This window comes from Balaenoptera ricei, chromosome 2, assembly GCF_028023285.1.
Source record: "Balaenoptera ricei isolate mBalRic1 chromosome 2, mBalRic1.hap2, whole genome shotgun sequence".
Classification (NCBI taxonomy): Eukaryota; Metazoa; Chordata; class Mammalia; order Artiodactyla; family Balaenopteridae; genus Balaenoptera; species Balaenoptera ricei.
The window spans coordinates 186,743,460-186,771,029 of record NC_082640.1 but is presented as its reverse complement, the minus strand read 5'-3'; the positions used below and the strand labels follow the sequence as shown (position 1 = coordinate 186,771,029).

The window sequence follows — 27,570 nt, the reverse complement described above, 5'->3', positions numbered from 1 at the left end:
GACTGACCTCCGGGAGGCCGAGCACAGAGGCTACAGCGGGAGGGCCAGGGGGAGGGTGGGGTGGGGGCCTGGGGAGCAGCTCGGGCCTGGGCAGGGTGCCCCCTGCAGACCCGTCGCTAGGAGCAGAAGCCCCCTGGGGCGTGTCCTAGGCGGCAGGACAGACTGAGTCCAGGGGTGCGTGGAACCCGCCCCCCCAACTCTGCAGGGGTTGGGCCTCTGGGCGCTGGAAAGGCTGGACCCAGTGCCCGGTGGGCGGCCGCCACTCTCAGAGGGGCGCAGAGCGGGCCGAAGGCCAGGGAAACGCGACGGGGTGCACGCTCAGGGTTGGGGTCCAGTCCTCACCCCAGAGCCGTGTGGCCCTGGTGACAGGCCCAACCCCGCTGTGCCTTGGTCTCGCACCCTCCAGAGGCACAGAATCCCCCCACTAATGCACTCACACAGAGCCGCACACGCAGGCCCCGACCCAGACTTGGGGGGCAGTCACAGGCAACCCAGATGGGGCCAGGACAGAAACCCGGTCTCAGCCGAAGGCCACAGGAGCCAGGAGGCAGCCAGCCCGTGACTGGGCGAGGCCCTCCTCCACTCTGGGCCTGCTTCCCCACCTGAACCCAGGTAGCATCCTGACTCAACTCCCCCACTTCTCACGTCAGGCTGCGGCTGGGGTTTGCCGGGACTCTGGATAGCTGATGGATCCCACCCCTGCCCCCCGGACCCCCTGAGGGCAGCATACCAACAAAGACGAGGCAAGGGGGCTCCTGGGGCCAGACCCCACTCCTGAGTCCCGGGAAGCCCTGGCCGTCCCGCCCCACACTGAGACCAGCCCGTGCCCCTGGGATCCCCCCACCCACTCCCTGTAGGCCCACCACAGTCTCCCAGGCTCCCTGCCGCCACCTGGAGCCGTCAAGGTGGGCCTGGGCCTCCGTCGCCCCATCTGTATGCTCACCAGCCTGGTCCAGCCCAGGAGAAGGAAGCATTCCCTCCATCTCCCGCTCCCCATCCCGCACCTGCCCCGACACCCCAGCCTCGTGCCACCCCCCAGAGTCACCCCCAAGTCAGGGCAGGGCCTACCTTTCCGACACTGCTGGGGTTGTCCTTGGCCTTGGAGGTGGTCCTGAGCAGGCAGGGGGGCACAGGGGGCGGCCACAGCTGCAGGACCCCACTGAAGTCTGTGGGGTAGGTGGAGGCTCCGCGGGCGGCGGGGGCCGGCGGCGGGTGGGGCTTCTTGCGCTTGGAGGCCAGGCTGAGCTTCTGGGCAGCCCTGGGGAGGGGAGGGGAGGAGAGGGCAGGGGCGGGAGGCGCGTGGGGAGGGGAGGAGAGGCGGGCGGGCGCTCAGAGCTGTCCTGCCACCTGCCCCGCCCTAAATGCGGCTACACAGCCACAGGTCATTCCCCCCCAGCCAAGCAGGGGCCCCCGGGGCTGGGGCCACCACGTCCAGCCCCTGGCAGCTCTGCCAGTACAGGCCAGGCGACAGAGGCCCCAGGCAGACACGGGACCCCGGCCCCTCTCCACACCCCGCACTGAGGACATCCCCTTCTCCCCACCCTCCGCCACCCCAAGTCCCCAACTCAGCAGCTGGGGAAGGATGGCACATGCTGGGGTCAGCCACTCACAGGCTGTATGACCCACACGTGGTGACTCAGCCTTAGTTAAGCCTCTGTGCCTCGGTTTCCCCGTCTCTAACATGGGATGACATGACTACCAGAAGCCCTCATGTACAGCCCTGAGGAGCGAATGCATTCAAGGCACCCAGCAGAGGTGACACAGACGGGCCTGGGTCCAGATGGCCCTGGGTCCAGATGGCCCAGGCCTTCGTCCGCCCCCCACCCCGCCCGCCTTCCCGGCGAAAGGGGCTGGAGGCCAGAGTAGGGCCGGCTCAGGGCTGAAAGAACCTGCCCACCAGGCCTGCAGGCAGCCCCCCCGCCGCCCCGCCCAGCTGCCCCTCTCCTGGTCCTGCTGCGGCTGCCCTCCTTCTCCCAAAGCCCCCAGGCCCCTGAGTCTCACCTGTGCTCCTCAAAGGGGCCCGACAGGAGGGCCTGCACCCTCCGGGCACACGGCCCCTCAGCCCTCCTCCCACTCGGAGGAGCTACCGGCATTTTGCTTAACTCCTCTCATCTTTCACAGGAGTTGTCTTTTAAGAGACCCCAGGGACCGCTTTCCTCCTAGCGAGGTGTCATCAAGGAAAATAAAAGTAATCTACGGTGCGGGGCGGACCCTTACTAACGCAGTGGGGCGGCTGGTGCACGCCTGGAGGGGGCGGGGGCCTGAGAGCGGAACCCACGAGCTGCCCAGACAACTCGGGCCGGGGCCCTCAGCCGGAGACGCGGCCCCGATTCCTGCCTGAGCCCATGCGCCCTAAACCCAAAACCGCCTGAACAGAAGTCCTGCATCCTGGCCCCCATCCCCACGGCGCCCAAGGATCGCACACGGGGCAGAACGGGCGCTGACACTGTCCCCCAGGCACAGGGTGAAGGGCCGGGGGCAGAGGAACTCAGAAGGGAAGGCCAGGGGAGGCAGCTAGAGCGGGCAGGATGGGGACCAGGGGACCAGCTCCACTCCTGGGGCTCCTCCTGCCCCGCCCACCCCCAGCCCGGCCGGCTGCCCTGGACCCCGGCCATCCTGGGTTAGGCCACAGCTTGCCGCCAACCACTCCCACGGGAAGAAGCTGCAGCCCGACTTGGAGGACCTGGAGGATGTTAGGGTCCAGCAGGCAGCCCCATCCCCGGGCGCTGCCCCAGGGCGGGGACACCCAGGGCAGGTGGGCTGGCCCTCAGCCTACCTGGGCGGGGCGGGCTGGGGAAGCGGGGACATGGACTGGCGCCTGTGAAGGCGGAGGAGGCCCGGTGGACCGGGCTCCTCAGCTCCACGTGTGCACAGCGGTGCTGCCCCCAGGACGTGGGGGAAGGGGGGCAGCACAGGGCCTGCCTGGCACCAGCCTGTCCTGGGGGGCACCAGCTGGGCCCTCAGGGTGACTGGATAGGTCAGCAGACCCCCACGGCCGAGGTGTGTCCCCCGCTCCCGTCACCGCTGCCTCCCTGCTCCTCCCTAGGTCGGGCAGGGCCACCCAGGGTCCCCGAGGCTGGGGGGGCCACCCTGAACCCCCCAAGGCTCAAAGGGACGTGAAGGCCAGGACGACGGGTAAGGCGCTGGGGGAGACAAGACAACATCGGGCTGCAGAGGCCACGACCAGAAGGCAGTGCTTTGCCTGGTACTCAAGGCCACAGACGGCTCTGCACCCTCTGTGACCCTCTCAGGAACCAGGGTGTCCGGCACAGACCTCAGCCCCCTCCGTCCCCCTCAGGTCCCAGCAGCAGAGCATGGGGAGGTGTCCTTCCCCGCTGGACATGCCCAGGTCTCGCCTGGACGGAGGCTGGGCCCGGAGCCGTCTGAGGTCCCGCCAGCCCCACGAGGCTGGACCGGTACTGGCCGGGCGACTCTGCCCCGTGGTCTGACCTAACTCGGGGCACCCCCTCCTCCCTCCCTGGCCCTGGGTCAGCGCCCGCGGGGCTGGGAGCTGAGAAGCTGCGCCCAGCCTGCCCAGCCCTCCAGGTCTCTGCTCTTACAGGCTTGCCTCACCGGGCATGACTCAGAGGCCTCGGGACAGCACTGTCTCCTGTGATGAAACCCAGCTCCCTTCAAGACCGGGACAAGCCCGTCAGCCACTCGGCAACTGCACCTCAGCTCACACGGGCTGGGGGTGGTCTCGGGAGGGTCCCAGCCTTCTGGGTGCACAGACCTGGTTTCCAGGCAGTGGGGGTGGGGGAGGAAGTGATGCCAGGCTTCACGGAGGCTAAGAGAACACACAGGCACCACGCTCAGGGCCACGAACACCCACTGCATTGTTGGGGAGCAGGGATGGGGTGCGGGGTGCTCAAGGCAGAACCCGCAGGGGGCGTGTGGGCACGTCTGAGTGCTCTGGCTCTAAAGGGGAGACTTGGAAAAGCAGGAACTTCACCTGCACGCGCAGCTCTCCTCGTCCTCAGAGGACACCTCCCCCGGGAAGTGTGCCCTGATGCCCCCACACTGGGCTTCCCCAAACCCTGTGCCTGCTGCTACCACGGGAACCATTCCACGCCCTGAGCCACAGGTTTACATGGCTGTGTCCCATCAGGTGGGGGCTCTGGAGGGCAGGGGTTTGCCAAGCCCAGGCCTAGAACACAGGGAAGCCCAGGATGCGGCCGTGAGGGAGGGAAGGAGGGAGGGAAGGAGGGAGGGAGTGAGGGAGAGAATGAGTGAGGGACCGAGCTCCTCCAACCTCCCTCTGAGCCCCCAGCCCTCTCACCTAATCCCAGAGGCCTTTCCCCAGGCTCACTGGCCCGGGTAATTAATTCACGTAAACAGAAAGGAAAACATTTGCCTTTTTACAAAGAAAAATTGCCTCTTCCAAACAAGAAGGTAATTTCACAGGCAGTTGGCCTTGATGGTGAGGCCCTTAATCACCCTGAGGAGACACACGGGCCTGTTTGGGTGTGGGTGGGGGTCAGTTACGGCCAACCCAGGGCTTCCTGCCTGGGCCGCCAGGAGGCCAGCAGACCAGGCCACATGCCACATGCCACGCCCCACGCCTGCATCCCCCCACCTCGGAGCTGCCTGCTAAGGGGGCCTACGCCTCCGAGGCCGAGGCCCACGGTCCTAGCAGCCCTGACCTGGACCCCTGCTCCCTGCCATGGCCTGCTCGCATTTTCCACGTCACCTGGGAACTTCACGCTGAGGCTAGGAAGCTGCCTCGTGCACCCTGCAGGTGAGGGACACCTCTCCGCGGGGCCCTCCTGCCCGTGAGCCTCTGGGCAGCACCCGCTCTGGCTCTGGGCCTCTGCCAGGCGCCACACCTCACGTTCCGTGTCCTGGGCACCCGGGCAGACGTGGGAAAGGGGGCTCCGCTGAGGCTGCAATGGGGCGGCGGGGGTGCCTATGAGTGCAGGGGGCTCCTGCCGCCGAAGGAACCCATCACTCCCCCTGCCCTGCACCTGCCCAGAAGACCCCCAGCAGTTCTTCCCACGCCATCTAGATTCAGGGGTCCAGGAGGTGAGCCCCGGAAAGGCCCAGAAGCGCGGGGAGGAGAGAGCGCTAATGGACGCATCTCGGGGGAGGGGAGGCTGCAGAGACGGGAAGGACAGCGACATCACACAGCGGGGAGTGGGAGGACTCGGGAAGGGGGAGTCAAGGTCACCAGAGCCTCCGGAGAAAATGTAATTACCGGCGGCCCGGCCTTTTCAGGACTCTGGTGGGGGCTGGCACGCGGAGCTCCCGCTCACAGCTGTGGTTGCAATGCCCGAGCGACCCACCCAGCCCAGCAGAGGGGTGCAGGGCGCCAGGCCTCACCCATGTGCCCTACGCCCCGTAACAAGACCCTGGGCACCAAGCCACCCACAGAATCACCCCCACCTTGGCTTGCCCCCAGCGGGGCGAGGGGCTCGGAGTGGGTCGGGAAGGCCCGCGGCTAGCGTGCCCGCCGGGAGTGCTCGGGGCCAGTGGAGAGACCAGCTCCTGGCCCCACCCTATCCCGCCTCCACTTGGCAAACACCGGACTCCTACTCAACCCTCAAAGCCTGTGTCCTGCGACACTGCTCGGCCCCTTCAAAGGTTCCATGCTGCCGTCAAAGGTTCCATGCTGCCGTCAAAGGCTGACAGACCCCACCCCGACCCCCGACTACCAGAAACTTCCGAGGGGCAGGGCACGGGCTGGGTGTCAGCTTTGCCCCCAAGACGGCCAGTGAGGGATGCAGGTGGAAGCACGGAACATGCGCTCAGCTCGTGCCCGAGGCCCCCCAGGGTCCGGCAGCTCCTGGTCTGTGGGGACTCTGGACAAGCCCCTTCCCCCTCTGAGCCACAGCCCCACAAAACAAAGAAGGGCACATACAGCTGAGAGCACCCCACCTCACCCCAACAGTGAAGGGTGCCACAGCCCCAAAGAGCAGAGGGTCTCGGGCCCAAATCAGGCACGAGCTGGACACGGTGTTCCATCAGCAACACCCACCCCACGACATGGCCCATGACCCTCTGGAAGCCGCTGTGACTGGGGGGATCCAACAGGCTGGAAGTAACGGCAGCCGGCAGTGCCCCCCCGCCCCGCCCCACGCCTTGTAAACCAGCCCCCAGCCCCCAGCCTGAGCGCTTGTTTCTATGGTAACTTCCCAAGGTCAGTGGAGGCAGCCTAGCTCGGCTGGAGACAAAAGGCGCACCCCTCCTGCGGGCCCTGGGTCGCTAACGAGCCAGTGTGGCCCCCAGACCCCCGGAGCTGGTCTTCCTCCTCAGAGGGTCTCAGGCTTGAAATCCCCCTGCGAGCACGGCCCAATAGAGCGCGGCCGCTGCCCAAAGCCCAGGGGCAGAGACTACCCGGGCCAGGACACCTCCCGAGGCCCGCTTTGCCCCTCTCGTCCCCTCCACAGGGCTCCCGGGCCCTCCAGGAAGGCCCCACCCGCCCCGCAGCCAGAGCCCAGCCGGGCTCTCTGCATCTAACTGGGGCGGTGAGCCCGCACCGGGCCACGATGTTGAGCTGACCAGCCCGGCGCCCCCCAACGCCCCACCGCGTGCCCGCCACTGGGCCAAGCGGACGCGGCGCAGGCTCCTGGGACCCGGGGACCAGCTCATCAGCGCCCGCAGGGGCTGCTAACGGGACAGTGACCCGTGCTGGGCCAGCCATCACCGCTCATTACCACCGTCACATCCTGCATTCCCCACACCGCAGGGGGAAGCTCGGAACCCAAGATCATTGCCGGGGGGAGCGCAGGTGGGAGAAGGGACCCCCTGCTCCCACGCACCACTCCCCCCGACCCCGCACCTTGCTCACGCAGCGCCCCGGCCTGCCAGCCTCGTCCACGCCAGCCGACGGCCCAGAACCTGGTGTCTGCAGGGCCACGCAAGGCATCCCGGGGAGGCGGACGGAGCAAACGCTGGGCTCCGGTCGGCCCCACGCACTGGAGCTCGGGCCTGGGACGGGGACCCACTCGGCTCCTGCTGACGGTGGAGCCGGATCTGACAGCAGAGCCGTGAGGGGATGTGCCAGCAGCTCCCCAGGAGGGGGAGCCCGGCAGGCGGGGTGTGGGTACAGCCAGCCCCCAGGACAGCCTCCCCAGCTCACCCCAGCCTCCTCGGTCGCCCAGGGACGCTCCCCCGGGGCCCGTTCACCCCTGTGCTCCCCGACTGCAGGGACAGCTGCCCTGAGACCTGCCTCGTCGGCCTCCCATCCGTGGCCACCCTCCCCCTCCCGCCGGCGCTGGCTCAGGGCCGCCCGAGGACATCCACCGTCCACAGCTGAGCGTCCGCCCGCTGGGCCAGCGTCCTCTCAGGGCCTCACACACATCAGCGCGCTGCACCTCTGAGGAAACTGAGGCACAGAGAGGACAGAGAGGTTACGTGAGTTGCCCAGGGTTGCACAGCTCGGAGGGGCAGAGTTTGAACCCTGTCCTTGGCTGTACCCCACCCCCAGGGCGAGAGGCCTCCACTCACACTGCCGTCGATGTGGCGCCCTGAGAGGCCGGCCGGACGGAAGGACGGCTGCGAGCTCCCCTTCCGCTCGACTGCCGGCAGCGCGAGGCCACAGATCTCCCCGGGAAGGCCCGCAGGCCGCCAGGCCGGGGGCCGAGGTCCCCAGGCCCCCTCACGCTGTCCGCGTCCAAGCTGCCCCCAGGCCAGGCCCCGGCCCTGCCCCAGGAGGACGTACCTGAGGAAGAAGGAGGCTGCGGCTGATGGGCCCGTGGAGGCCCCCGCTGGGGTGCCCGGGGCTGGGGTGACCAGGGCCGTTGTGCAGGCCCCGCCGCGGCTCCACGTCTTCGACGCGCCATCAGGGCCCGCGGAAGGGGGGCCGTCCCGGACCGTGTCTGCCACCGCCACCGCGGCCACCGCTGCTTCAGCCTGGAGGGAAGCAGGGAGCCCGCATGAGGGACAGGCACCTGTCCCTCACCGGGGCGCCGGGGAAGCAGGCCCGTGCACCCCGGAGCCCAGCAAGCTCCCTGGGCCCTGCGCGCGTGGGACCAGCCGGCTCAGAGAGTGGCCAGAGCAGAGGTGGGCACAGACGCCCGCCCAGGGCCTGGACTTCCCAGCCCCTCCCCCTTCCAGTTCCAGAAACACAGTGACCACAGTGGTCAGGACCGATGGACAGGGACCCCCCCCCCCTCACCCCTGGGCCATCTGTCTGGGAGCACCCAGAGGCATGATTGAGAAGAAACCACAATAAATATTTGTCACGAGCACTAATTGCCCCATGTATGATAATACACTGTCTTCCTATCATCTGAAATACTACTCTGGCATTTCCAACTAATTAGTTAAAATAAATTCCGGAAAGGGAGACAGCCTCCTAACGAAGCACAAAGGTAATTAAACGCTCCCCGGGACGGCGCTGGCAAACTTGAGATCCAGCCACTGTATATTACGTTCATGCCCACGTGTCGGGCCCTAGACCCCCAGGGCAGACCTGGCCCTGGAGGGGGGTGGACGTCGGCCACCCCAGCCCCATCCCCTTCCCCAAGGGCCCCAGCCTCCAAGGCTCCCCAGGCACCACAGTCCGGTCCCTGGGGCTTCTGGCTTCACTTGGCCCTGAGCCCTGTCCGAGGCGTCCTCTGTACCTGGATGAAAGGACAGGGGTCTGTCTGGTGACCCTGCCTGTGAGGAACCCAGGGAGCAGCCACACTCTAGAGGGCCTGGCGTCCTCGGGGTCTCCCAAGTGACACGGCCACAAGCCAGGGTGGCACTTCGGCAGAATAAGCCATCATGGGCCCCAGGAGGAATGTTCTGGCAGGAGGTCCTGCCACCTCACGGCAGCATTCCTCCTCACCACGGCAGAGGGTCTCACCCCACCCAGCCCGTGGTCAGCACCAGCTCCCAAAACCCCCCTAGGGACACAGCAAAACCATGTCTGCAAAGGAAGTTCAAAGGGAGCCCCAAACCTTAGGCTGGACGGACGCCAAGCACCCCCACCTGGCCCCCCTGCAGCACCAGCAGCACCCCCAAGGCTGCAAGGGCAGGTCAGTGGCAGAGATGGGCCAACCTGGAATAGTCCGGGCCCTCACCACGCACTGTGCTAGCGCACCACACCCTGCCACCTGCCTTGCATCTGCCTATAGGGCAGGAACTCCTATGCATCCCTCAGAACCCAGCCCGGCCAGCCCTCTCCTTCTCCAGGCCACTCCCTGTGCCTGCCCTGACCTCCCCCAGCTTCCCCCAGTCTACCTAGTGCTGCCCACTCACAGAGAAACAAGGCCAGGCTCAACTACACAGCACCATAGTCTCCCATCCCCCAAGCTTGCATGAGCACCTAGTGCATGCCAGGAATCAGGAGGCCCCGGAGGGAGTCTCTACACCTGTCAGGTCTCCTCCACATCCATGGCACCTTGCCTGGCACATAGTAGGTGTTCAGTAAATCTGTCCTCCAGAAGCACAAGGCGTGGTAGGGACACGCGGAGCTCATGGCCAGGAGGTGGGCCCTGCGCCCCAGGGGAAGGGGGGCTGCAGGAGCAGAGGGGCACCCGCTCACGGGGAACAGTTCACAAGCGGGGGTGGTCAGCCAGGCCTAGACCTGGGCAACAGGAACCAGACGCTGCTTCTCCTCCAGGCAGCTGTGGGGCTCAAGGCAAATGTGAGTGACGCAGGCCAGCCAAGGTCCCCGACAGCCTGGACGCTGCCTGCTTCCCCTGCGGCCTTACACGCACATGACGTGCGATGCTCCCTCACCTCAAACGTCAGTCCCCTTTCTGTCACTTAACATACGTGCTCCCCATGAGAGATCTAAACTCCTTTGTCGAGCAGAGCGGTGGAGGACAGGACTGATGTTAAAAGCTGCGTCACCCACAGGGCCTGGCCTGGGTCTGGCTGAGCACCCCCCTGGGAGCAGCACACGGCCGGGGGCTCCCGGGGGCCGGGGCAGGGCTCACCCCCGCTACGCCCCTGGTACCCGCTGCTCCACCCGGCCCGAGGCGGGGCCCACGTCCAGCGGCCCAGACTGGCCCGGCTACACTGGCCAGCAAGGCCGCCTGGACGGCAGGGGACAGGGCTGCGAGGTCACGGCCCCACACGGCCCTCCACCCACTCCCTCGGGGCCCAATCATCCCACCTCCCACGCCGGCATCTCTGCCTTCAGCCAGAACGTCCGGCCCCACCAGCAACGGTGCAGGCCACCCAGCCTGCCTACGGCCGGCCGAGCCCCACACTGACCTGTCGGGGGTCCCGCACGCGCCTCGGCTCCACCGGCCCACGAGCTGCCGAGACCCGGCTCCGGCCACCGGGAGGCCGCTGCCGATTCCTGCCGGAAGCAGAGCCCAGACGCGCCAAAAGAAGCCGAGGGGGCGGGGGAGGGCGGCGGGAGGGAAGACCACGACACGACACAACACGGGGACAGCAGACAGGGGGCGAGGGCGGGGGTGGGCGGGCGGCCAAACAGAAAACGTGATGGAGGCGCCACAGCAGCAACGAAAGAAAAGCATGAAGAGAGGAGAGCGTGAGGCGGGCCCACCGTCCCGGGAGGCCCCTGCAGGAGGCTCCAGATCTCTCTACAGGGTGCCCATGACGGGGCGCCAGGGTTCCAAGGAGCACGGTTTGGGAAACACCAAGCTAACCCATTCCTTAGGAGCCCTCTGGGCCTGAATTCCGTATCTGCAAGATTGTGGCCCGTGAAGGACAGCGTTCCCCAGCTCCCCAGGATAAATACCTCTCCGGGGGCTATTTCGTGCCCAGAGGAAAGGTGGGGAGGCAGAGGAGGAGGTGGCTAAGGGGCAGCCAGAGCTGAATCTTGCCCTGCAGGGGGGCACGGGTGGCTTCGTTCACTGGGCATGTGCCGGGCCCCCTTGAAGCTCTGCCTGGTCACCCAGAGGGCCCCGGGCTGGGACTGTCCAAGCCTCTGCAGGTGCCTTGTCCCGCCCCCATGTCACAGAAGCAGCCTCACATGGAAGTGGGGGGCCATCTGTCCAACTTCCACTCCACAGGTGGGTGAACTGAGGCCCAGAGGGGGTACCAGCAACGGGTTAGCCAGGTCAGAGAGACAAAGCTCCCTCCATCCCACATCATTTCGGCCTTGTCCCCGAGGACAGGTGAGCACCCACCAGGGACCCCGCCAGGGTTCACGGGAAGTGGGGGGAGGCAAGCAGGCTGGCACAGAGGCAGCAGGAGCAAGGTCCCCAAGCCGGGGCCACCCAGCCTCCATGGACAGAGGGAAATCCTGGCTCCACCAAAAATGACCTCACCTCCCACTCAAAGCAGCGTGCAGCACCTCCTCCAGGAAGCCCTCCATCCTCCCTGTCCAGGCCGAGCCTCCACTGCCCCAGCCCCTGCGGCAGGCTGGGAACCCTCTGCTCCAGGTCCTCCTCCACGAACTGTGGGACCCTGGGTAGGGCCCGGCCCGTGTCTACAAGACTAGGGAAGGTTCGCACAGGCTCTGCTAGCCTGGACCCAAGGTAGCTGCACCCTTCACCCAGTTACTCAGTCCCGCCCTCAGCCGCCCCAGGCGGTGCTACCTCTAGCCTACCGTGGGGTCAGGAGGCCAAAGCCTCAATCTCTTGGCATCTGGCCGTAAAATCAGTGCAGATGTCCTGTGAACATCTGACGGGGCCCTGCCAACATGGGGGAGACACCACGGTTCACAGCTGTGTGCCCGTGGAGCAGGCCAGGGCAGAGCACCTGGGGTGGCCCACGGGCACCTCCATCCCCCACGGTGGCAGGAATGCCTCTGCCTGACACAGTCTGCAAAGCAACTGCCCGACTGCCCCGCTGGGCGGCTCCCACTGCCGGGAATCGTCACCGGACACTCGGCAGGTGAATGACCCGGAAAGGGCCGAGCTCTGTGCTCTGGACGGGGAAGTGGGCTGCAGTCTCGACAACAGCGTGGCTGGCCGAGGGCTGCTCCATCCGGACACTAGATAGCCACATGCACAGAATGACCCCCGGCAGCCCACGGCGCAGGCTCCCAGCCACAGCGCCTAGAACACGCCAGGCCCTCTCCGCCCACCTCGCCCGCCCAGATCCAAGTCTGCCTAGAGACCATGGCACCCAGGGCCGCTGATGGGCTGTGGTGGAGATTCACGGCACGTCTCTCCAGAAGTATTTAATTCTAGAGCCTAACATGCAGTATTTTAACATTCCATGGCCACCTCTAATGATCAATGCCCCGGTTCAGGGGAAATCACCTCATCTGAGTCCAAAGGTTCTATTTATGGGTCTAATAATCTCTCTATTGATCGCCAGGACTGTTGTCTAATTATAAATCCACTCCCACCCACCCTGAATGCAATCAATGCACACATAAAACCAACAAGGAGCCTTAAATGCTCACGTTTTATGGTGTGCAGGCCGCCGGCGGGGCCGCCCAGCGACCCCACCAAAGCGCAGGGAGGCTGCACCAAGGCACTGTGCCATCCCGCCCTCTCCCACCTCCGCTCACCCCACTCCTCCACCTCCTGGAGCCCTCAGAGCCGCGGCCAACCCCTCTCTCCACCTGCAAGACTGCGCTCAGCTGCCTCCCAGGTAAGGAGCCCCCTGGCTATTCCCATCAGCCTCCTCTGCCCCCATACACTTCTCGCTGGGCCCACTATCTCTGACACTTCCCTCCAGGCCCAGCTCAATGCCACCTCCTCCAGGAAGCCGCCCAGCTCTCTCGAGCCCCTCGGCACATTCCTCCCGGGCAGCTCAGCTCTCGGGCCAGGAGGCACCCTGGGACTGGCACGGCAGAGGCTGGCCTCCCACTTCTTGGCCTCACTCAGGACTTAACAAATGCAGGAGTCGGAAGCAGTGAGGCCACACCCAGGGTGCATTGTCACACCAACTGGAGGCTAGTTCAGACCCAGAAGTTCTTCCCAGGAGCCCCCTGTGCACCCCAGGCTACTGAGGGCCAGGGAGGCCCCAAGGACAGGGCAGCCTCAGGCGGACCAGCTCCAGCAGCGAGTCACAGGGGGCCAGCTCCCAGCAAGGGCAGGGTCTCGCCAAGGGCCACCCTGGAGGCAGCAACGTCCAGCCAGCACATCTCAGTGCCTTCAGAGGGGACAGCAAGCCCAGAGGTGGGGGCAGGGCGGGGGTCAGTCCCGCCCGGGGGCTGTACGGACTTTGCCCCAAGAGCTGGGGGCCCTCCTCGTGCCTCCCTGTCCCACAGCCCCACGGGGCACGGAGACCCCAGGAGACGTCTGCCTCGTGCTCTGTTTCAGAGACACTTGCTGGGCGAGTTGGTGCGGCTGGCGCTGTGGCGACTGGAAAGGCTTTCACAGCCACCTACCCGTCTCCCTGCCCCTGGGGCTCCACGGGGGGGCAGACGATACAGCCACAAACGCTTGTGCCACACCGCCACCTGCTCACCGCCGGCCGTGACCCCACCCCCAGCTCTGTCTCCCAGTAAGGCCTCCCCACCTCCATGCCCACAGACCAGTCCCTCTGCTTACAGGGTCCCTTCTACTTTGTCACCTGGTGAGCCCCTATTCTGGGCACGGCTGGGCCCCCAGGAGAAGGCACCCCACCCCCCCAGGTCGTGCAGGGCTTGGGCCTCCTGGGGAAAGGCCCTCCCGGCGCCCAGAACACCTAGTCCCACGTACCACCAAACCCAAACCAACTCCCTCCAGCGTCCCAGGAAACCCCCGATCCGATAACCCACCCTCTCCCGACCCCCTACCCTGGTACGCCTTCTCTTAGAAGGAAGACCTGGGGGGGCACAGAGGACACTTGGGAGAAACTCCCACCAGCGAAGCCCTGTGACCAAGGCGGGGCCGGGCCCCCAGCTCCGCCCTCCGGAGCTGGGGTCATCTCAGGCCGCGGGGCCCTCCCTGAGCACACCCAGCCCAGGTCCGCGGCACCCCCGGCACCCCTGGTGCCCAGAGCTGGTTCCACGGAAGCCATGCCACTGCTGTGGGTGACAATCTGGTGGGCCTGAGGAGGGGAGCCCCGGAGCGGGGAGGGGGGTATCCTGCAGTCACCCAGAAAGAGGCAGCTCCTGAGAGGCCAGGCCCCGTGTAAGCGGGAACAGGGTCCCCGCCACCTGCAGGCCTCCCGCTACCCTCCGGGCTCTGTCACCTGTCCACGGGGCAGGGCTGTGTCGCCCAGGGCTGCTGCACTCCAGGCAGGAGAGCCTGGACGGGGAGTCACCAGGGGGAGACGTTGGATGACGGTCTGATCTTGTCCCAGCAGCCCACAGGGCCCTTCCGTCAGCCCACGGCGCCACGCGTGCTCTCAGAGTGGCCAAACCTTCCCCAACCACATGCCTGTGCCAGGTGGAAGCGAAGCTCCAGGGGACACAAGAGGACCCTGCCCCCCAGGGACCTTGTAGCCTGACTTGACGAGGGTCTTGGGAATGTCTGGGGCCTCCTACAAAAGGCGCAGCCCCCCTGCTCTAGGGGGAGCCCTGCTGCAGGGCACCCACTGAGCTGGGCACTCAGTCCCGGAGAGCGCCCAGCCCTGACCGGCTGTAAGCGTCCTGCCTGGTGTCCCGGGGGCCCACAGCCCACTGCGCCCCAGGCACTCACCAGGCACGTCGGTGGCAGGAAGCTGTTGACCCTCGAGACGCTCCACATGCCCTCTAGGCACTGCTGGGCCTGGATGGTGACCGTGCTCAGTGCCCCGCCCAGGCCAGCGGGTGCCACCGACACCTGGACGCTGGGCCCGGACGGCCAGCCCAGCCCCTTCCTCCTGTCTGGCCCCGCTCGGCCCAGCTGCCGCCCCACCGGGCCCACCGGCGCCGGTCCATCCCTCGGGCTGGTGGCGGCGCCGGGGCTGGGGGGCATGAGTCCAGGGCCTCCATGGGGGGCGTCAGGGTCCTCGCGGCTGGCGGGCGCCTGCAGCAGCCGCAGGGCCTCCCGTGTGAGCTGGGTCAGGTGCGTGGTACAGACGTCACAGCGGCGCTCAGCCTCCGGGCGACACGCAGGCAGCTCGTCAAGAAGCAGAGCGGAGAGGCACGGGTCCTGGGGGAACAGGGGACAAAGGGACAAAGGGATGAGTGCCTGGGTGCCAGGACTCACCGCCTGGTCCTCACGTCCACGGCGCCAGGCCAGCGTGCGTGGCGGCCGCTGCACCGTCCATAGCTGCTAATAAGCCCCGAACGGTGTCGTCGGTACACACCCAGCAGGAAATAATCATCGGGGCTCGAGAGTGAGGCTCGCGGTGCCCTTGACAACTGCCCAGCTCCTCCTGCCGTCATCACCACGCTCGCTCACGGCTAACGAGGCATTCGCACGCTCCCCGACATGCAGCCAAGGCCAAGGCCAAGGCCGCCCGGCCGAGGAGCAGCCAGGGGGCCCGCAGAACAAGGCATCCACGGCAGGCTGGGGGCAGCCAGCACCAGGGCCCCGGCCGGAAGCAACGTCTATTCCAGAGCCAGTGGAGGTGGGGCTGGGGGGCTGGAGACCCTCTCCCTGCCTTTGCGGCATCTCCGGCCCTGCTCCACAGGGCCGAGCTGGCGATTCCAGGTCCACGGGAAGACAGAGGCCGAGCGCGGCCAGCAGAGACAGGAGGCAAGGCTCGATGGCCTCCACGCTCCATCCCGGGTGTGGACTTGGTCCCTGCAGCCCACCCCCTGCCTTGCACTGAGGGGGACACACGGGTCTAACTGCGAGCCTGGTAACCAGAGACGGCTAAGAAGAGGAGCTAGGGGAGCCCAGAGGAGGCCCTCGCCTAGCCTGGAGGTCAGGGAGGGCTTCCTGGAGGAGCTGACATCTCTGGAAGAAAGAAGAGAAGGAGAGAGCCAATCCTCAGAAGGAAACTCACTGGCGGGAAGCTATCAAGAGTCCCATTCCCAGGGCCCAGCCCCTGCACCTCGACCACCCACCAGGCTCTGCCTCAGCCCCTGCCCGGGGCAGCCCCGCAGGGCTCCGGGTCTGTGCTGGGACCAGCCCCTCAGCATCTTTGCCCCTTCCCCGAGGGGCAAGCCCCAACCACAGGTGCCTGGCTGGGACATCCCCTCAGCAGAGCATGAGCCCAGCCCGGCTGTGGCTGTGACCACCCAGGACTTTCCCAGTGCCACCTGACAGAGCAAACCCCAAATGCGGGCCTGGGTCTCCAATTCGGCCAGCTGGTGGACTCGGCCGGCCCCATCCCTTCCCATCACCACAGCCTGGACCCGCTGCAAATCTGCAGAGCCGGGGCCTGCCCCCCTCCCTGGCCACACTTCTCCCAAAAGGTTCTAGGCAAGGCCCGGCTCCAGTCCAGTGGCCCTCTTGGCCAAAAAAGGCCTACGACCTCTCCAAACCCTCAGATGCAGAAGCCGTAAGCACCGTGCAGACGGGGTGCCTCAATCATCCCAGCAGGGTTCCCCGAGCCTGACCTGTGGCCGGCCTGACCAGTGCCCACAGACGCCGGGGAGGGCTCCAGGGGGTGACAGCTGAGACAGAGTGGCCTTGCCATGGAAGTACACTCTGCTGGTCCAGCATCAGCAGGCCATCGCTCTGCGTCTGTGTCCCCAGGACAGGCAGACCTCGGAGATATTTCAGTTTCGGTCCACATCACCGCAATAAAAGGAGTATTGAAATAAAGCGAGTCACATGAGTTTTTTGGTTTCCCAATTATAAGAGCTATGTTTACGCTACACTGTAATCTGTTCAGCGTGCAATAGCATCGTGTCTAAAAAAAAACAATTTAACATTAAAAAACAGCACGGATTGAAAAATGACGCTGTCAGAAAAACAGCGCTGACAGACTCGCTGGACACAGGCTTGCCACAAGCCCTCGGCTCGCAGAACACACCGCACCTGTGAAGCGCAGTAAAGCAAAGCACGTCCAGCCGGGTGTGCCTGTGCCGCCCCACGCTCCCGGCAGGCTCGGCCATAGAGCTGCCCCCTCACGCGCCGCCCGGGCAGGCCTGGTCGAATGACAGCGCGACCCCAGCCAGGCCAGGCCTTGCCAGCTACCTGATTTACGGGCCACTCCGGAAGGTCTGGCTTTTCTCCGGCTGGGGCTGGAGGGCCCCAGAGCCTCGGAAGCGCCCGGGATGTCTGGTCCCCATCAGCGACACCACCCCCGCCTGCTACTCCCCCGTGGGGCCCCGGGGAGGCCCGGAAACGCCGCGGGGACCCCACTCGTGTCGCCCGTGGGCCACAGATGGAATCCAGACGGCGGCCCAGCCACGCCTGGCTCACACGGGCCCGGCTGTCACTCCATCCCCCACCCCCAACCCTGCCAGTTTTCCAGGCCCGGCCCTGATGACTCTGGTTTTTCCACTCAGCGGGAGACAGCTAATGGTGGGCTGGTGAGAGGGCAAGGGAGGGCCGCCCGCTAGAGCCATTAACCCGACTTGAAAGGCGGCCCAGGCCCCGCCCGCCCCAGGCCCAGCCGCCCATTGTTCTAGGGCCTCTGCTTCCGGGGAGCAAACCTGACATCCCCTCCACGGCCTGCACGGGAGGCGGCGGAAGGAAAGTGGGAAGCGCAGGGCGTGGGGGGCTGCTGATGGCCCTGGGCCCGCACCAGACCCCCACCACACAGCCACGGCAGCCCCCCGCCCGAGCGCCGCCCCCAGCCGGTCCCAAGGAATTCAGGTGGGGCGCCAGGGAGGCCCCAGCGGCCCCAGGCCTCAGGCCCTGAGCATCAAAGCCCCACGTGGGAACCACAGGGGTCTGCTCTGGGGGGAGAGAGCCCCCCGAGCTCAAGCACCCCCCGCACAGGGAGACAAGCCCAGGGCTGCCCGGTCACCTGCTCGGTGAGCCAACTGCAGGGGTTTCCGCGCTCGTGGCCCCCCCAGGCCACAGTCTCCTGAGACCTGCTTCACAAGTTCCCAGGAGGGCCAGGCCCAACACACCCGGGCCCACCCCATGGCCAAAGCCCCCTTGAGGGGCCAAGTACCCCCTTGCAGCGCTGGCAGCCGAGCCCACTCCTTGGGGGACCCTCACATCATCACTGCCGAAGGCCTGGCTGATCCCCCGGGCCTCGAGGGGCTCCCGGCATGGGGCAAGCCCGTCTCTCCAACCTCTGTCTCCTGTCACACACGTGAGATGCCAAAGGCCAACAAGGAGGAGGGACGCACCTGGGGTGACCACACGGAGAGCCCAGTGGACCCTGAGCCCCTCAGACAGGCCAGGCAGCACCGGCTGGGCCAGCTCAGGGGCCAAAGCGGCTGCTCGGGTGGCAGTGGGCCACTGAGCAGCCTGGGACAGTCACTGCACGCTGGTCACTCAGAACCACAGCCCACACTGGAGGGACCAGCCTGGGGACCGCAAGCTTTGGGCAGGACAGGCCTTCTCCAATTCAGAAAAGCCCCCAGGCCGCAGGGCTATGAGATGACCCTCTCTGAGCCCTCATCACCCCGTCTTTTAAAAGGGCGCCCTGGCACCCACTGGCAGGGCGGCTAGGAGAGCACACGGGCCCAGAGGCCAGCCACACGGTCAGGCTCGACAAGCAGGCGCTGAGCAAGGTCCCACCAGCCCCAGCTCCCTCCGCCCCATCCTCCCTTCTCTCCACAAACAAAGCAGCTGGGCCGTGACCCCGCGTGGCCCCCTTTTCCGGAGTTGACAACAGGTCCAGGAAGGGACCCCTGGCTGCCGGGCCGGGCGCTGCCCTCCCAGGCTCTGCTGTCGAGGACATTCCCAGGTCGTGTGCAGCGGGCTCGGTTTCCAGCCACACCGCAGCCATCCCAGGCCCTCCCTCCCTCCCACCCAGCCAGAGCCTCACCAGGGGCCCGGCCCCCAGCCCCAGGCCCCACCACCTGCTGGGTCCAGTGGGATGCCTGGAGACCCAAACCCGACCCTCCCTCTGCCAGCCAGGCCGCCAGAGACCACCCCGGCCTGCAGCTCTGAGGCCCCAAGCTGACACGGGGGGAGGGGCAGGGGGGCCACAGTCTGGCCCACCCAGCGCTGCCCAGAACCCATCCCCAAGGCCCTGTGCCAGGCACCGGCCAGCTGGGCAGCTCGGGGCACACACTAGCTCATTGAGACCTCCTCCCCTCAATGGCCCCCCTATCCTCCACACAAGGCCACACAAGGGTGGCGGGGGCCCGGGGGGCTAAAGGCCAGACAGGCAGGACAGCCTCAGCGGGTGAGGGTGGTGGAGAAGCAGCCGCGGGGTGGGAGGGGGTGCCTGGAGCCCAGCCAGACACGACCTTCAGTCCGACTGTCCACCTCCGGACGCGAGCACAGCCTGTGGACCTCAGTTTCCTCATCTGGACAACGGGCCGTGGCAGATCGCACCCCGCAAGCCCAGCCACGGCCAGGGCCCCCAATGCCACTTGGGGGGCTCTGAGCCCCGGCAAAAGGGGCAGGTGCAGAAGCCGAATGGGGCCCCTGCCCCCAGGTGGCCCCAGGTACCGTGTTCTCCTGCACACAGGGCCACCCCCGCCCGCCAGCCCCTCCGACAGAAGAGCCCGGAACTACGGCTCTTTATCAGAGAGCTTCCCAGGACACCCCAGGCCCCACTTCTACTCCAGGGCTGGAGCCCAACTGCACTCCACCCCACCTCCCGACCTTCGACCTCATCCTGCTTTCCCCTCGTCACCCTACAGGGCCCCCAAGACACAGTCTCCACACGTGCTCCGGGCGTCCCCATCCTCGAGCTCTTGATGCTCCACCCCTGGAGACCCTCACCCCATCTCTGGGCCAATTCCAGCCCAGAGCAAATACCACCTCCTCCAGGAGGTCCTCCTGGGTGCCCCTTTCCAGAGCCCTCCCTCCCAGGACACTTTGGTTAAGAGCACAGACTTCGGGGGCGGGGAAGCCAGGGTGCGTGGCCTCGGGCAAGTCACTCACACCTGTGTGTCCGCTATTTCCTCCCCTGGCGCATGGGGTGGTGAAGCTAAGCACATAATTCCCAGAGGCCTGCTCACTGGTGACGGGTTTTGAACAGGCCAAGTATGTGGGGCTGACGGGGATTCCAGGAAGCAAAACTGGGCCATGGCCTTGCACCGAGGCTGTGTGGGGGAGGATGGGGACGGGGAGCCTAGGACAGGACAGTCAGGAAGGAGCCGACCCTGCAGCCCACACCCCCGAGCAGGGCACGGGGCAGGGCCAGCGCCCGGCACGCTCCACCCGGAAACAGAGGCAGTTGCGCGGGCCAGCCATCCATCACACGGGATCAGAGGTGAACGCACACGGCGGTGTAAGGACATCCACCCGAGGCGGACACAGCAGCCTGTCGCTGGGCCGTGTAGGACCGTAAATCCGCCAGCCCCAGGCGCCCAGCTGAGCCCACCCACCCCTGCCCCAGCCCAGCGCCCACAGCCGAAGCCTGGGATGCTGCCCAGGGGGGCAGGGACCAGACCAGATGAGTCCGGGGAGCCCCCCCAGGCTGCGGGGAGCCCCGCAGTCCACGTGGGTCCCTCGGCCACAAAACGTAGCACCAGAAGCGAAAGCGCCCCTTCACCCGGAGGGGGCCAGAGTGGCTACTCAGCCCAAGGACGCTGTTCCCAGACAGGGCAGCTGAGGCCCTGCCAAGAAGCGACCACGCCACGGGAGCTGGGGCCACAGGAGCTGGGGGAGAGAGGCTTGTCCGCCACGCGTCCACCCAGCGGGAAGGGAGATCATGGGGCTCAGAGGTCAGGGCTCAGGGGTGGATGACCAGAGAGCGGCTCCCAGAGGCTCCCAGCCAGCCCAGACTGGCTGCTTCCAGAAACCTGACAGGGGACAGCCTGGCCCTGAATGCCACCCCCCACCACACGGGCTCCCTGTCCCCAGGAAGCAGACGAGTGGACGGAGGCCAGACGCACTGAGGGACACTCGATCCACTTCTATCCTGTTTATTTATTCATACCCCGCACCTTCTTGCACAAAAACTGCGGTGGCTTCCAGGAACTACTCGGCATAAATTGGAAGCAAAACCACGTGGCTAGAGACAGTCATGTTAGAGCAGCCAGGAACGATCAGTTCCCACAGACGTGTGAGAAAGGGCCCATGCGGTTGGCGGAAGCTGAAGACTGCGTTTGCTGTGAGCTTCCTGGCAGGCAAAGGAAAAAGGAAAACAGACTTTCCTTGCCATTCAAGACAACCAGCTCTTCCAACTCCCAAGTAAAAGATCCCTTCAGGACACTCGAGAGAGCCTTGAGAAGGCCCCAGACCCCCTCCTTTAAGCCATGCCAGACCAAGACAAGCCCCCAGCAAGGCACTGAGCAGCCCGAGGTACAGGGGTGACACCCTGACCCTCCCCTTTTCAGCAGAGAGGCAGTGAGGAAAGTCACCACAACTCACTCCCCTGCTCAGCCCCAGTGCTGACTGCAACTGAACTCCCCTCAAGAAGCTCCCTCCTGCAAGACACAGAGCTCCCTACCCCAGACCCCGGCCGGCCCCCAAAGCCCCATCTCCGCTCTGGCTGACGTTCAGAGGGCAGGTGTTCAGGACCCGAAGCTCAGTCCCGCCTCCCACTGCCCACCCTCACTCCCCGAAACCCCAGACCAGCAAGGACCCAAGACGGGCACACGGATGGGACCAAAGGAGGTTCTCAGGGACAGCAGGGGACACCAGCTAGACCACCGCCCACCTAGGGAGGAGGGGGCCAGGGCAGGGTGTGGAGGGGCCGGCCGAGGTCTCGCAGAGGCCAGGCGGCAAGGCCAGGCCTGACCGGCCTCCTCCCTCCCCCGGCCCAGGCTTGGTCCCCGCGGCCTGATCCCTCCCCCGCTGAGTCATCAGTCCCCTACCAGCTGGGAGAGCGCCCAGCAGCCAGCCCCAGGGAGCACCCGCCCCTCTCACACCTCCCGGCTGCCTCTGGAGCCTGCCAACACCTGGCTCAGCTGGAGAACGCCGCTGACACCAGGTGCCCCGCCCCGGGGAGCACCCCCCAGAAGCCGGTGGAGCTCAGGCCAGGCCCCAAACAGCATGGGGGACAGGGGCCCAGGGACTGTGACCCCAGTGGGCGAATGTCCAGCACCAGCCGGGCTAAGCCCCTGCCCCCCCGGGACCCCACCACGGCACACCAGTGCGGTCAGAGCTGGGGGCGGTGGGGACAGACCACGCAGGCTTCCTGGGGGTGGTGACAGAGGCCCACCACCCCCGAGCCAGGCCCCAGAGAGAGATGGGAGGGTCTCCAGGCCTCTAGCCTTAGGAGCCTGGTCACATCACCCCGAGCTGTGCCCGGGGGAGCCCACGGCCTCCCGGCAGCCTTCAGACTCGCTGTCCAGCTTGGTGAAAAACACGAACCGGTGCTGGGGCTGCAAGGGTGGGCAGTGGTCCTGGAATTCGCAGGGCCGGGGAGGACGAGACCCCCCTGCCCGGGTGAGCGAGAGATTCGCAAGGTCGAAAGGAGAACTGATCACTTTCCCCATCCGAGCACTAATCAATTCAGTGCCGTATTGACACGTGGAAGTCACGGGTTCCAGAAGAGTCACCACCTCCACGCGATGCATCTGGGCGGCAGCTGGAGCAGATCCCCAAGCAGGATCCCTGCCCCCCACAGCTGCAAGGGGCTGGGGACCGCCATCCTCCACAAGGGCCTCATATGGGGCGGTGGGGAGAGCCGAGATCCAGTCCAGCAGCCCTCGGGGTGAACACAGCAGGGTGTGGGAGGCAAGGTCTGGTCACTCAGTCGTTCAACAAACGTTTCTGGGTGACCCAGACTCCATGCCTGCCTTGACAGAGCTCCTGGCCTGGGGGTAGCACACTGGCCACAGAGACCACACAGTGGCCGTGCAGTGTGGGAAGGGCTGAGAAAAGGCGGGGCCAGGTGGCAGCAGGGGTGGCCTCGGGGAGGACGGTGGAGATGTGGGGGAGGGAAAGCTCGGGGGAGGGGAGGAGAGGTTCACTGCACACGGAGGGCCGCCAGGCTCTGTGCCAGGAGCTCAAAGTGAGGCCACTCTGTGCGGTCTGAGTCCCCCACCACCGTCAGCTGCCCAGGCGGGGCTCAGGGCAACTCAGGCTGTACGGTTCCACCTAATGAGCACGGGAGGAGGGGGGGAGTCTGCCAAAGGGGCACGGGGTGGGGGGGAGGTCTGCCAAAGGGGCGCTGTGGCAGACCACCATGCAATGAAGAAGGGGCACCGTGCCCAGGGGCTGTGCCTTTCGGGGGGCCTCGGTCTGGCCTCAGTCTGGCAGGGCCCAGCTGGACAGCAGGACCCAGGACTGGCCGGGGACCCTCCTGAGGGCTCCACGGTTCAGAGAGTCCCCTCTGGCTGCCCTGAGGGTGGGCAGCTGTGGGTGGGCTGGGCCGGGGGACAATGAAAGGGGCCTGCAGGAACTTGGTGACCAGTTTGCCAGGGAAGGCTGGGGCCTCAGGTTCTGACTCGGGGGATAGAGTGGCCAGTGCTAAGCTGGAGGGCGCTCAGTCGTGGAGGAGAGGAAGGCCTGGCTTCGGTCCCTGGGTGGGGGGCTCTGGGAGCTCCCAGCAGAGGCCTCTCAGAGGCAGGGAACCGGCAGGACCACCCGGGGAGGTCGGGGCGGGGGGAGGGGGTCTGGGAGAAGCAGGGCATCTGCAGCGGGGCCCACGGGAGGAGCGGCCCATGGAGGCCACAGGACAGTCCGAAGGGCATGCTCCAGGCCACGGAGGGGTCCGAAGAGGTCACTCAGGGACAAGGCCCTGGACCCTGGTGAGGGCAGAGGTGGCTCCGTGGAGGCCCAGAGGCCCCAGCCTGACATCCCCTCCACAACCGGGCCCACCGCCCCTCTCAGTTCAGGCAGGACGGTCTCTGGGCTCCAAGCTGGGCAGGCAGAGCACGTTCCCTCCCCCACGGCCCCCAGGGACACCGGGGCTCAAAAGCAGGGGGCACAGTCCTATCTGCTCCGCATGGATGAGGTCCCTGGGCGGGAACCACGGTCATCCTCACTGCCCAGATGGGGAAGCTGAGGCAGGTGCAGGGAGAAGGGAGCAGAGACAGCAAGGGGGAGGCGGGCCCTCCACCCAGGCCGCCCGCCCACCTCCCATGGGCACCAAAGACCTGGGCACAGCATGACCCCCGAGCCCACATCCCAGCAAAAGCAGCAAGGGCTGAGGCACACGGGCCAGCCTGTGCCAGACGAGGCCCAACACGCCTGTGAAAGGGGCGCGAAGCTGGTCCCAGGTACAGAGAGGGAAACCGAGGCCACGAGCTCTCAGCAAACCTGCCCAAGGTCCCACAGCCCGGAGCTGTCAGCTGGCAGGAGGGTGGGCAAGAAGCCAGCGGGGAGTCGAGCCCCGGCAGGGATGCCTCGGGCAGAGGATGGGGTGGCCGTGAGCTGGCTAAAAGATCACGTCCCTCGACCCTTGCAAGCCTCCCTCCCACCTGAGACCAGGCAGGGACCCCCAGGGGCAAGGGCCTCTCGGCCAGGCTGGGGTCCCAGCTCCACCCTCACCCCAGGCCATGGGAGCCCAGCAAGCCACCTCCGGTCCTGGGCCTCCCCAGATGCCCCAAGCATGGGACTAAGTGAGATGACAGCCAGCAAAGTTCTCTGTAAACTGTGAAGTGCCGTTCTCACAAAGCTCATCTCACACGATGAGAAACAAAAAAGGGCCCCCTAGGGAAAATTCTAGAACACAAACTCTACATTCCAGTGCCTCGTCAGCCTCAGAGCAGAGCCCAGTGCCCCTGGACCATCGGGCCAGACTCCTGGGAGGACCCCCTGGGGCTCACCCAGAGCCGGGCACACACGGGTCCTCCCCGCTGCCCCAGCCTCCCTCCCAAACTAAAAGCAGAAGCAGCTGCACAAGCCCAGCCCGGGCACCATCTCCCCACTCTGCCCTGCAGGAAGCTCTGGGACAGGCCGGGAGAGGCTGCAGGCTGTGCGCGAATCAGCCTGGGTCACCCAGGACGGTGACGCCGCCCAGGCCCCAACCACTTTGTCCCATGTCCCACGGCCCGGGTGGCTCAGCCCAAGGGCCTGAAGTCCCCTTGGGCCCATTCCCACCCTCTCTGGAGAAACAGTGGATGATGGGGCCCTCCCTTCCTCAGGCACAGCACCCTACAGGTTGGACAGCACCCCAGAAGGGCCCCTGGAGGCTACCCCCATCTGACAAAGGAGGAAACGCAGCGGAGGAAGAGAGGCCAAAAGAGACCAACAAGGCCAGAGACCCTGGTTTGCTGCGTGAACAGGCCGCTGGGTGCCAGAGACAGCTGGGGAAGGGGGTGAGCCCTCCCCTGGCACTGAGGGGTACCCAGTGTCAAACGCCAAACTCGGGGAGGCCAGGAGAGGTGGGAGGTGAGCACTCTGGGTGGTCCAGAGCCTTCCCTGATGGGCTGTCTGCAGGAAAAGACCACTGAGACCTCCCAGATGAGGGACCCCGAATCCACTAGCGACCGGTGTGACCTGCAGCTCTCTCCACCAGGATCCCCTGCCCACCTGCGACCCACCGGCCACATGTCCAGCACCACCAGGCAAAGCCCAGCTCAGTCACTGAAGTCTCTCCTCTCTCTGGCCTCAATTTCTCCTAACGGGGTAGTAAGATGGCCCTGTGGCCCTGTCAGGCCCCCAGGAGTCTAGCCCAAAACACCCTCTCCTGGGGCCCTGAAGGTCTTCTCATGTCTTTTCAACCAGATTCAGGCCATCCGGGGCACAGAGCGTGGCAAGGGGGCACCCTGCTCAGGGCAGCAGATGCAGGAGCGTCCAGCCCCACCCCAGGACGGGCCACAGGTCCCCTCCCCTGACCGCAGAGCGAGGGTGCCCAGGACACAAACCAGACTCACATCCCCACTCCCAATGCCACGGGGAACACCGCTGGACCCGGGAGGCCAGGGTCTCGCCCAGACCGCAGGACCTCCTCAAAGAACTATATTTAGATTCAATGGGGATTATGCAGCCTTACTTCCCAGGACAGCTTTCAGAAAGGCTGCAGGTCAGGCGGGAAGGGCTTCCTCTGGAGACCACCCCCCCCCCCAGCCCCCAGCTTCCCAGGCTGTGCAAACTTCCAGAGCGCATTGTTCCTGGAACAATGGTCTCCGCTCCTTCCAAGACCAGGGCAAGCCCATTGGCTGCAGAATTCGGCAGAGCCCCCTCCCCTGGCCAACACCTTGGCAGCTGGGGCTGGAGCCTGGGGAACCAGATGGGTGGCCACTGCCTAAAGTGGCAGAGCTCCAGGCTGTGGGCCATACGCAACTCTTATCCATGGCCCTGGGAGGGGCCAGGGAGGGGGCCCCCCCTCACAGCAGCTGGCCCACCCTCTGGTCCTCCAAGCCCTCCTGCCCCAGGTGTGCAGTTTCCAGACACTTGGCTGAGGGCCCAGGTGCCCCAAGGGCGACAACGCACCAAATAACCTCTTGCTGCTGGCAAGGCAGGAGCTGTCCCGCCCAGGGTGGAGGGCCTGCCATCTCCCCCTCTCCTCCCCCTCCCAAACACACACTAGGCTTCCAGCTGTGGGACATCTGCAGCAGAAACGCTTGCCCAACCCCCTCCGATCAGACAGTGGGACCCTCTTAGGATGAAATGCTCCAACTCACACACAAGGTGTTACAGACGGAAAACCCGAGGCCCAGAGAAGGGAAGGGATTGGCCAAAAATCCACGGTGGAACCTCGCCTCCCTCCGGGCCCCAAAGACTCCCAAGTTCCAGCATGGGCCCCGTCCCAGGGGCCGGCCTGAGGAAGGGTCACTTACCCGGAGGGGTGTCCCGGGCCCGCCGACCAGCTTCCACGCCTGTCTCTTGAGCTCGGCGAGCTTCGTGTGGCAGTGGCGGCACCAGCCGCCTCCACCGGCGGAGTGGCCCTGCTCCGCGCCCGCCCCGGCGCCCTCGGGCGCAGGGCGGCTGCCGCATGGGTCCTGCTCGGGCCCGGCTGTCAGCCTCTTGCGGGGGGGCACCTCCAGCAGCTGCAGCGGCTCGCGGGCCGGGCCGCCCTCTGCCACCTGGTGGGGGAGGCAGAAGGGGACAGTGAGCTTGGGCCGCTGGGCGGCGCCACCCCGGTACCCAGCACCGGAGACTCCAGACCCCAGAGCGACCCAGACCGAGTGACGCACTCGACAAAGTTACGAGCGCTGGGCGCGAACCTGCAGCGCACCGTGTTCTTTCATCCCGGGAGGTCTTCATTGCCCGCCCCCCCCCCCAGCAGGAGGCCCGTCGCCACCCGCGCTCCGCTCCAGGCCCGGCCCCCAGGGGGCGCCGCGCACTCTGCCAGTGTCCTCTGCGTCCCGGGCTCGGTCCCGGGCCGTCCGCCGGCCCCCAGTCGCCCGCCTCCCTCTCGTGCCCCGCTGCGCGTACCGCGGGTTGCGCCGCACACAGGGGGGCGCCGCGGCTGCCCATGGCCGGGACGCAGGAAGGGCTGGGCCGTCGCTTCGGGGCCACGAGGGCTCTCCGGGGGCGCCGCGGCTACGTGATCCGGCCTGGGGACGCCCCCATGGCCCGGCCGGCCGCTCCGAAGTTCGCGGCGCAGGCAAGTGGCTGAGAGCGCGCGGTGGCTGCGGCGGCGAGCGCGCTCGGAAACGGGGGCGGGGCCGGGGACTCCGGGGGCGGGGAGGGGCGGGGCTCCGGGAGAGCTGTCCCGCCCCGCCCAAGCCCTCGCTCTGCAGTGTGTGGGGGAGGGGGTCCCGCAGCGCCGCGCGGCCGCACCCACTTCGAGGCCCCCAACCTGTTAGGCGAGTCCCAGCCCGAGGGAGGGGCGCTGGGGGCCGCGGTGAGATACCCCGTACACGCGCGCGTATGCGCCTTCCTGCTCCTCTCCTGGGACACTGGGGTCTCCTGAGAGGCCCCAACCCACTCGTCACTTTACAGGCGAGAAAACTGAGGCCGCGGAGGGGAAGGTCTTGCCCAAGGTCACACAACGAAGTGGCAGCGAACCCCGGCCCCCAGGCTCCCGATCGCTTTTTCC

The 27,570-nt window shown here is 66.5% G+C and overlaps 1 protein-coding gene across 4 annotated transcripts in view; it reads right to left on the bottom strand.

Moving 5' to 3' along the window:
- Positions 1-27,124, bottom strand: part of KIF26A (kinesin family member 26A) — a 38,433-nt gene extending 11,309 nt beyond the window's left edge. For 2 of the 4 annotated variants that reach the window (XM_059915118.1, XM_059915120.1), the window contains exons 1-5: positions 26,964-27,124; positions 26,366-26,611; positions 14,430-14,864; positions 7,661-7,851; positions 1,069-1,258 (exon numbers count right to left, since the gene is read on the bottom strand). In XM_059915118.1, the coding sequence (XP_059771101.1) occupies positions 1,069-1,258; positions 7,661-7,851; positions 14,430-14,864; positions 26,366-26,611; positions 26,964-27,005 (1,104 nt within the window). In that variant the 5' untranslated portion in view covers positions 27,006-27,124. Of the gene's footprint in view, positions 1-1,068; positions 1,259-7,660; positions 7,852-14,429; positions 14,865-16,805; positions 16,998-26,365; positions 26,612-26,752; positions 26,803-26,963 lie in introns of those variants that run through there. The other 2 variants (XM_059915119.1, XM_059915121.1) reach the window with 2 other exon arrangements.
- Positions 27,125-27,570: the final 446 nt, after the last annotated feature.